We start from the raw sequence: 11,146 nt of genomic DNA, 5'->3' as shown, positions 1-11,146 counted from the left end.
ACCTCAAATGCTAAAAATCTATCAAAACGTTAAAAAAGTATTTTTTTTAAATTTGCAAAAAAAAACATATAATTTCTCAAACTTATAGTATAGTTTTGCGGTTTGTGCAAAAATAGTTTGAACAAACAAACATTATCAGCCACAAGATTATTTTTAGAAAACAAAAAGATACATTGCTTTTTGTTCTAAAAAGTTGTAAGAAAAGTTACTTTTAGAAGATATAAACTTTGCGTATCATTTTAAGTGTTGTTGAGAAGTGACTTTTATCTATTTTTTAAACTTTCTTACTATGTGCAGTAGAAGTTAAAGCCTCAATTTTAAAAATGCTTTCAAACACATTAACAGCACTTTTGTGTTTATTTAATAGCAACACAAACATTTTACACAACATTCTTTCATACTAAAAATTCAAAACGCAGGTTATAGCCGGGTACAGGAGGTCGGATGGACTTCGTGTGGCGATCAAACGGATAAGTAAGTGCGCAACATCGAGGTGGGGGTGGCTGGGCGGTAAAGTTGTTCCTCTTGAACTCACTCTCCTGTGCCAAGTAAACGAGGTTTGTAGTTCAGCTGTAGTTAAAACAAATATAGTTTGCTTTAAAAATAAATGGCTTTTTGTGTTTAGACAAAAAATAGTTTAGTGTTTTACTGTTTGTGTTAAACAACTTCAATACAATAATAACAGTTTAGTTTAACAACACAAGAGTTTGAAAACTCAATGTTTATTATTGTTATTTTGTGTATATAAGTATTTTATTGAAGATTGATTTTTTTTTGTTAGTACTTTCTAACTCAATCAGTTAAAAACTAATTTTATATCAAAAATATCAAACACTTTATAAAAATATTTTAGCAAAAATTACTTATTTTATTCAGTACAAGTTAACTAAACTTAAAACAATAATTTTCTTCTTATTACCAATCCTGTAAGCTTTCAATCAACAACTTGATTAATCATAAATTAAATGTTTTTTTTTTTTGTAAAAACTTATTTAGAAAAAGTAAAAAACATTATCGGTTTGAAAACTCTGTGTGACTTTAAAGTTTTTGAAACATCAGTTTACGCCAGCAGTATCTGCAGCTAGAGGCTATATAAACAATTGCTGTAATTTTAACGATAAGAATTCTCTGATTACATCAAAAAATTCAAAGCAATAATAAAAATGCTACTTTTTTCTCAATAATATTTGAAGTTTTTGCTTTATTGGATGACTTTTGCTGCTTTGAAACTTTGCTTTTGTATATTTTTTTCTGTTCAAACTGGTTAGTTATGACAACATTAACTTTTTTTAAGACTTAAAACTACGTTTATTATTTAATCAAACAAAAGCATGTTTTACTTATTTTATACAAGTTTAACTTTTGTGAAATTACATAAAAAAATTGCTTTCAGCTAATATACTTTTTCTAATTTTAAAACAAAAATTTTTAACTAAAAATAAAGTGAAACTTAGCGTATAGTAAAAGAAGTTAAATAAAAAAAAAGTCCTAAACAAAACAATACTGAGATTTAAACAAAAAGTTCAATTCAAGGTCGTGTTTTTATTTTTATTTTGAGGTTTAGTTGCACAAAGATGTTCAAATTGATCTTTTATCCGCAAATTAAGTTTACCTCAAACAAGAGCTGGGTAATTTCTTACTTCTGCTGTGCAAAAATATAAGCCACTTACGAACAAACAAAAACGAAACTTAACTTTAATGACTTTAAAAGTTTGTTTACATAAAAAATGTTACACAATTCTAAAAACTAAATAAAAATTAATTTTTGTCTAAATCACTTAAATATCACTTTTTTTATAAAAAATATGTAGAGGTGCTTTAGAAAAAACTAATATAACTTCTGCATAATAAGACGATTTTTAAATGTAATTTTTTTTCTTTTCAGTTATAATTAAGTTATAATTTAAAAGCACGCGTGCAAGAATATTTCGAAATCTTTGTTAACTTGCATTAACTTCTTAAGTAGTCAGTTATTACTAGAAGATAATTTAAATTTCAAAACCTCAAAGTTAATCACTCTAAGCTATTTCATAAATTAGTAAAAAATAAGTTCATAGGAATTAGAACAAAGTTTTTGAATATAATGGCTAACTTTGTGAGGTTAAATTCGTTTAAATCAAAACATTGTCAATTAATACGCAATTACGTTCAATCCTAGCCTAAAGGGTCGTTACCGTGTTATTTTTGTTTATTTAAATTTTCATCAAACATAAGCTTTATGAAATGCAGCTTATCTACTTTTTACTATAACTATACAATACTTTTCTCGATTTTTTTAATTTACTATTTAAGTAAGTATAACTTTGAGTTTATAAATTTTATATCAGCCGACTTACGAAAGCGCTTGCTGCTACTCGAGCAAAAAAGTAGTACACTAAAATTACTAAAACAATAAGTTTTAAGTTATTTACTTGTAGTTTGTGATAGTTTATTTTATCTAAAAGTTGTCGTACTAAGTAGGCTAAAAACTCCTAAAAGTGTTACACCATTGTTGTTACACTATACCAAAAAACTTGTCAGATTATCAAGAGTGTTTTTAAAACTATCTTAATTTAACAAAAAACGTTTTTTATAACAAAAAAGCACAAAAAAACTATAATTAGCTATAAATGTACTAAAAGTGTTTAAACACAACGAAATTTTTGTGAATTTGAACTCTATTAAACTTCAAAATGCGATCTTAACAAGATTTACTTATTTAATCATTTTGATGTTGTTTGGCTCTTTTTTAAACCAGCTAATTCTCTTCAGGTGATTTTTATTCTTATTGATAAACATCAACAATATTATTAAGGTGAGAGGCAGCGGAGTGGTGGAAGTGCTGGAGTGGCACGAAACTACTGAAGCGTTTCTTATCGTCATGGTGCGACCGCATCCGGCTGTTGATTTGTACGATTACGTCAGCAAGCACAGAAGATTGAAAGAAAACCTGGCCAGGTGCTGCTACAAATTTTGTCACTTATTGTACGATTAGTGATTGTTTTAAAGAAGATTTTTTAAAGAAGATTTTTTCAAAGAAGATTTTTTTTATCAAATTGTAACTTTGTTTTTTAGGTAGATTAAAACAATATTTACAACTTGCATAAAAAGTTTTATTTTCAAAGTTTCTTATTAAGTCTTCTTTTAAAAGCCTTAAAATTTGTAGTAAAAATGTAGTACGAACAGATAAGGTAAATAATTTATAAGCTGAAATTATTGTTCTGAAACAAATAAAAAGTAAAGAACAGAAACTCATTTTTATAACATTTAAACAATGAATATAAGTCGCAGTTCTTCAGCACGACTTTTTTCTAAGAACAAAACAAACTGTATTGACCGCACCTATATTGTTTCACTTAAATTATTTTCTTATTTCTTTGTTGCTACAAATAACTGCACTAAAAAGATTCAATTGGATGCAAACTTTTAAAGTAATTTATTAACATGTATTTTATAATATTTTTACTTATTTATAAATTAACACTGAAGGTTCAATTGTTTTACTCGTAATAAGTTATGTATATTTTACTTATTTTCTTTTATTAACAACTATTTAAACGAAAATGTTAAATAAACGAAAGCTTTAAACATTATTGTAAAAAAAATATAGGCACATAGGGAGACAGATGATGATAGCGCTTCAACATTGTAAGTCCAGCGGGGTCTTGCACAGAGATGTAAAGCTGGAGAACATGCTCTTCAATCCTGAAACTCATGAGGTAACACTGATTGACTTCGGGTGTGGTGATTACGTCAGAAGCCACTCATACAAAGGTTTATGTTTGTGTTGTTAAGCTTTTTAAATTTAAAAAATAAACAAAAATTTTATTAACAAAAATTTTGAGATAGATTAACTATGTACAAACATTATTAAATTTTAATTTGTAATTTTTTCAAGTTTTAATATAAGATAGAAAATTCTAACGTATTTATAACATTTATATAATTAAGTAGTGCATCAATTAAAAAAAAATTGATAATTATTTTATAAAAAATTCACGTAAAACTATAAAACAATACTTAGTTTGGAAAGGATCATAAGATTTATATTAAATACCTTTATGAATTCAAAGTTGTAGACGGTTTTTACTAAAAAGTTAATAAAGTTAATATTCTTTCAATAATTCAAAAAAAAATGTTTTTTTGTTTCTATTATTAAATGTTTATTACTTTACAGTAAAATTTGAAAGCAATTTAGATTTTAGAAATAAATAAAAAGTTGAGAAATTAACTTGCATAATGTGGTTAATTATATAGTTAATTTTCAAAGTTTTTCAGCATTTGAGTTAAGTTATAAATTTCTTAGTAAAATTCAAAAAGCAACATTTTATTTAAGTGTTGGACATATCAGTAAATTAAAGACTAAAACAAGCATTATTTATAAGAAAGCTGACGACAAAAACTATAAAAGTAAAAAAATTCTTTAAGATTTTTCGAAGTTACGTCAAGGATGATGTCATAACTTAAGCAACATGAAAGTAATGTCGCGAAAACTTTTTACGCTGTTTCCTCGTTTTTACATAAAGCCTTCAACTTGTGACAGTGTTATATTTAGATTTAGTTTAGCTTGGCACTCTTACAAAACAAGTTTGTTGAAGCTTACACCAAAATGTCTATGATTTTTTAAAGAATGAAAAATGTGGTTTTTTAGATCCAAACAACAAATTCTGTTTGTACTTTTTATCACTGAATTGTATTTCAATCAAAAACATTATAAGAAATATTTTCTATTAGTTGTTTACTTTCCTGAAGTAATACCAAGGTTTAATAATATCCTGTAAGTTTATTAAAATTAGAAAAAAAAATACTTCATACGTTTTCGAATTTCTTTCATATAAGTTTAGATTTTATATAACGTTCTCTAGCTTATGTGTTTTAATATTTTGTTAAATATTCAATTTAAATTAATTTATTTTTATACAGAATTTGCGGGAACACCGGAGTACTACCCGCCGGAATGGTTCGTCAAGAAGAGTTACGACGGAGACCAGTTGACTGTGTGGAGCGTCGGTATTTTACTCTACTCGGTCATCTGTGGTCACCTTCCTTTCAGAAGCCCTAAGGATATCACTGAAAAGTAAGTCGCTTTGTGACAAAACGCTATACAGAGTTTTGAATTAAGTTTTTTTTTAACTTTTAACTAAAGTTGTAGAAATAGAAATAGCTTCTTTGTATTCTTTGTTCCTACTTTTGTTACATTTAGGTCTGTTTTTAAAAGAAAAGCCACTACACAAAAAAACTTTTTGTATAGTTCTATTGCTTAATACGCATTAAACTCACATGTTAAAGTTTTGACAGAAAAATTAAAAAAAAAGTCTTACTGATATCTTACTTGCTGTACTAATATTGAACTTTAGAAAAGAGAAGTTATACGCTACTTATTGGTCATCTATCATTAAAAAAACATTTTTCAACTCATCGATCTTGTCTTTTAAATACTTAAAAAAAAACTTTGAATGACATTTATAAACAACTAAGTAGGTATGAAAAATGTCTGAAATTATTTTAAAAACCTTTAAGATTTTAGTTATAATACATGAGTATAAACTTAATATACACTGTGTTGCAATTTTTTACTATTTTTTAGACTAAATTAAGTTAGAACTTTTTTGTCTAGTGGTTTTTAAATGAATAATAGTTCTATTTTTTTCTTAATTTCTTTAGTGTTAGTTCACTACCATGAAGAAGAAATCATATTTAAAAACGTGAGTTTTGTAAAATAACTTGATTTATTTTAATTAGAAGTTTAGTAATTAACCTTAAGTTTATTATGCTTTTTCTGTTTCTAAACTTGAAACCAATAAAGTTACTATAATTTAAAACCTGTAGAATTTTTGTTTTCAATACTGTTAAACGAAATAAAAAAAAAAACTCTGGTGGTATGATACTACAAATTTAATAAAAACGCTTGTTTTTTTAATTATACAACAAAGTTTTAGTTGAGTTCAGTTACAAACAAAGTGATTTTTTGAACTAATGTTTAGTTGAATTGACTTAACTATCAGTTTTAATGCTGAATACTTGTTTAAACTTTTCTTACTCATATCAATAATTTAGTTTTTAGATACCATATTATCTTTGTAACATAATATTAAAGTAGGGTAAATTATTCAAACTTCCGGAAAAAGAACCTTTTGTATGTAACATAATATTTAAATATTTAAGTAAAAATGTTAAGTCTATAACAACATTAGTTTAAATTTTGAGATTGTTATCCTTGTTTTAGCCTTTTTTCTTGTATTTATTGACCTTAAGAGTCGTAAAAAATTATAAAAAATTAAACAGCTTTTTTTATAAAAAAATATTATTCTAACTTAGTAGAATTTTTGAAACATAATTAATAAAAATATAACACTTTTATTTTATTTACTTATACAAAGTATTGTAGAACTTCAATATTTCCAGTACTATTTAAAAATTTATTTAAATACTTTTTCCTGTAAGAACTAGTTTCATACTTTCGACTTTATTTTTTTTTTTTTTTAAACAAACCATTTGAATAAAAATGATTATAAATATTTATTAAAAGTTTTTAACATAATTTGTTTTATACTTTTCCTTTTCGTCTTTAGTTGGCGTAAGAATATTTTAAATAAATAAATTATGCAAAGAGAACTTTATCAGATTTTGTATTAATAAATTTGATTGAATGTTCTGTTGATTTATTATTATTATTTTGTTTATTTTGCAATGTTAGACTCAGGCATCAAAACCTGAGCCACTCAAATAGGACACATAATGTGAAATATAAAAATAAATAAAATACTTTTATTCTCAACAAATAAATAAACATAAACAAAACATTGAACAAAGTTAGAATTATAAAAAACTTATTAGTAAGTTTAAACTTTTTTGTTTATTTAAAAGGCGATAACTTAGTACATACAAACACATTTGTACAAAACTAATAAAAGTAAATTGATAGTCTGTTAGGGGGGAGGCGTAGGGAAATAAAAATAATTAATATTACTAATAGAAAAATTAAGAAATCACTATTTAGTTTAGATGGGATAAAAGCTATAAAAAATTTATTTATTTAATTTCTGTATTATTTTCGTGGAAAAATACTGAATTTTATTGACATTTATACTGTTTAAATCAATTCTTTTTAGTTTTAAGCGAAAATGTTCCACCCTCTTACACGATACTACATCCTGTGGTAATATGATAGTACTTTTTTTTATTGATGGCTATGAATAATTGTCTTTTTATTAACATATAAAAGCGATTCCTTGTTCTTAAAAAAATAACTTATAGGCAACGTTGGTAACAAATAAATATATCTTTTTCGTAGTGTACGTTATATATTGTTTTAATGTGCATCAAATTTTGTTTTAACTTATAAAAAAAATTATAATTATAAGTAGAAGATTTATAGATTAAGGAGGAGGTATTTAGTTTGTATGTTTTTTCTCAAACAATCTGTTTTTTTGTTTTTCTTTTAATATTTATCACTATTAAAACGCAACTATGCATAAGCTAAGGTTTAATAATACAGTTAGATAAAATTAATTTCAATTAACATAGCAATTAAATGTATAAAAACAACTGATAAAATAACTTTTTAGGGTTCTATCTTATGGATATTATTTTTTTTTTTTTACAACCAATTAGTTTAAATTTTTTGGAATATATAATTGTCTGTGAAAAGACAAAACGTTTTTTGTAAAGGTTTTTTTTAACAATTTTCAAGCTGTAATTGTCCAAAATCATTAACTAAAACATATTGTAGAATGTAATAGTTTATACTACTACAACTTTAAAAGTATAGTTATAGTTTTAACAAACATTTAAAAAACCTTTTAAAGTTATTATATTAATCTTATATGGAAAAAACTTATAAATTTGATTAAAATTAATATTATAATTAAACTTAAGACCTTCAAAGAAAAAAAATTAACAAAATTAATAATGTAATTTATATATATAAATTAAACTTTGCGCGCCCATACTTCACTAAAGGTCAATACAAATAAAAAAGTTCAGTTGATTTTTTACCAGCTTTAACAATTAAAGTTCTAGTGGAACTAATTTGATTCCAAGAATATTTCAGTAGTTTTTATACTTTAGACTACTTTTTAATAATAATTAAATGTTTATAATCGATATTTTGTTGTATACTTTTTCATTCAAACAGTAGCAAAATAAAATGTGTCATGAGTTGTAGTAAATATACTAAACATTCATCAAAAATTCATTGACTTGTCTTAAAGTTGTTTACTAAATCTATTCATAAATCTTTTATACTTTTAGTATAACAAAAATTTTTTTCATTTACGTTGCTTATTTTTAGGAAACCTACTTTTTTTTACATTTTTTTTATAGTTATAGTTTGACTTATTTTACATCTTTGTCTTTTTAAGCTTTTTGAATTAAAGATCCTAAACAGTTTAACTTGATTTCACTTCTTCCACTTACAATAGTTTTAAAACATATAACAAAACTTTGTGTAAAAAAACGTCAATGCTTGTAAATTATCAATTAATGTCACGAAGCAGAATTTCCCAAGTAAACTTTTGTAAACATAATTAATGAAGTACATACTTATTCAATTCATGCTTTGATTACTAAACATTTAAGAAAAAGGATGTATAAGTACAACTAATAAAGATTGTTATTGTACATAAACGTTACCAATAATTAGCTTTTTCGACGTAAAAAGGGTTCTATCATTTAAATACAATACTCATTTCAACGTATGGGAAAAACCTTTTAGCCTGGGGTAACGTAGTGACATTGGCTGTAATTACTCAAAACAATTTATGGTTAACGTTGTTTTCTTGCAGTTTGTTTTAGTTGGTGGTTTGTTTGTAATGCTTTTCAGTTTAATACTGGCGTCATGTTTTTTTCTATGGTTTAAACATTGATTCAACTACTTTTAAAAATTATCATAAACCAGTAAAATACAACCGAAAACCTATTTTAAGTTTATACTAAATAAAATTTGTAGTTTTAATCGTACAATAAAAACTAGCTACTTTTAAATTAAAACGGTTTTTTTAGTATAGCTGTGTTTTCCAACTAAAACATAAAAAAATATTAAGTTGTATAATAATTTTCTTAAACGTGCTTTGAAATTTTTAAAGTGAAACTTTTGAAGTGTATTATTTTTTAGACTGTTTTTTTAACTATTTTATTGGTTCAACTTGTTGGCTTTGTTAAGTTTCTTGATAAATTTATTAAAATATTTATAAACAGTGACATTTATTTTTTAATTTTCTTAAACGTGCTTTAAAAATTTTAAAGTAAAATTTTTGAAGTGGATTATTTTTAGATTGTTTTTTTTAACTATTTTATTGGTTCAACTTATTGGCTTTGTTAAGTTTCTTGATAAATTTATTAAAGTATTTATAAACAGTGATATTAATTTTTTCTTTAAACATTTAGTATTAAATTATGGTGTGATATAGTTTAAAAATAAGAATCTTTCCTTTTTCTTAAAACTTTTTTTTTATAACAGGGAAATAACCAAGTACCCCTCAGATGTTAGCGAACATGCGAAAGATCTTCTTTCTCGAATGCTGCGAAAAAACCCTAAAGATAGATTGAAATTCAAACAGATACTTAATCATATCTGGTTTTCCGGGGGATCATACAAAAACGAAGACTTGAGGTGAACGGTTAATAACTTTTGATAGTTGTTCAAGTTTACAAACAAAAAGAAGAAAAAAAGTTTCAACTGTTTAGATATTAGTAAACTTTTGTTTTAAAATAGACGTTATTTTTGCTGACTTCGTCATCTACTAAACTACCTAACTTTTTTTCAAATTTTAAAAGTAATTTATTAAAAAATGTATTAAACTATTTTACAAGCAAAAATTTATAACTAACTAAAAAAAATTAATAATTTTTACTGCATGAGGCTTTGAAAAAGCGTTTGAATTATGATAATAATTAACTTTTGCTATACATAAAGTAACTATAGCTTTGATATAATTTCTTTTAAAGTGTTAAAGAAATATATTTCAAATTTCTTTTTGTTTTCAATTCTTTATTTTTTGTGCCTTTGTACCTTAATTAAAAATTGTTGTATTGATTGTCTTGAACACTCTGTAGAAAAAATTACAAAAGCTTACAAAAAATAGTTTTCGACTATAAATTTCTGAACTAAATACAATATATACTTTACTTAGAACTAAAATTTAAGTTAAAAGATAAACTTTTATAGTTTAGACTATAAATAGTTTTATTATATAATCAGTTTATTAGAAAAATAAAATAAAACATAGAGTACTTATATTTTAAGATAATTATAAAAACTATAACATTTCAGTCTATCAATTTTTTTCGATGTAGTAATGATGTAGTATTACCAGTTAAAATCAATTGAATCAGGATGTATGCTAAACTATCGATAACTAAGAGAATTCATGATTTTATGTCTAATTTTAAGCCGTTTTCTAAATACACATATGTTAATGCTACTACTAATTTTTGTTTTATGTAAAACCTCATTAGTTACAGACTGAACTAAATTGTACCATTAGTTTTATAAAATTAAATTAAAAATAACATGTTTTTACAAAAATATACATTTAATTTTTTTAGCTGTGCTTATTTATTTAACTTGAGTTACAGTTTCTTATTCAAAAATACTGTAGTATTAAAGCTTATTAAGTGGTGCAAATAATCCTTAGGCTTAAAATTATTTGTTTTATACTTACAAATCTTAATAACTATAAACTGTTTCAACTTCATTTATTTGATGCTAAAAATTTAATGCACATTAAACTTTATTATTATTTAAAAATAACTATTGTTCTTTTAGAACTAGACTGATAAATTGTATAATATTAGTTCCAAAAAAATTTTATTTATGTATTTCATTTCAAAAAAAGGTTTATGACTTTTTAAAATGACTTTCAATCAAATTATCATTTGTGTTGTGTTTTACTAAATACAAGTTAACCAAATGTTTAACTGTTATTTTGAACATCAATTAAAATACATTTTTTCAAATATGTTTTTTAAGATAATTACAGTAAAAAGTAACAACATATGGAGTAGTTACAGTCGAACCTAGTAAAATTTTCAGACAGTAGAATATTACCAAAATACATTTTCACTCATCAATGGTGTATTACTTAGTTTGTTTGTAACAGTCTTAAGCTTTGAAATTTTTCGTACTTACATTGTTTTATTTAACTCAACTTTTTTTTATTGTAAT

The 11,146-nt window shown here is 24.1% G+C and overlaps 1 protein-coding gene across 1 annotated transcript; it reads left to right on the top strand.

The window, feature by feature from the left end:
• Positions 1-419: 419 nt before the first annotated feature.
• On the top strand, positions 420-9,596 carry LOC145846539 (serine/threonine-protein kinase pim-3-like; the record flags this gene model as incomplete). Its single annotated transcript, XM_082953261.1, has 5 exons — positions 420-557; positions 2,795-2,937; positions 3,590-3,753; positions 4,903-5,056; positions 9,440-9,596. Coding segments are annotated over 5 exons (756 nt in total), but the record flags the coding sequence as incomplete, so codon positions are not given.
• Positions 9,597-11,146: the final 1,550 nt, after the last annotated feature.

Source organism: Thalia democratica, unplaced genomic scaffold, assembly GCF_965202585.1.
Source record: "Thalia democratica unplaced genomic scaffold, ktThaDemo2.hap1.1 HAP1_SCAFFOLD_491, whole genome shotgun sequence".
NCBI lineage: Eukaryota > Metazoa > Chordata > Thaliacea > Salpida > Salpidae > Thalia > Thalia democratica.
Note: the sequence above shows the minus strand (reverse complement) of the source record. Positions and strands in the feature narration are given on the sequence as shown.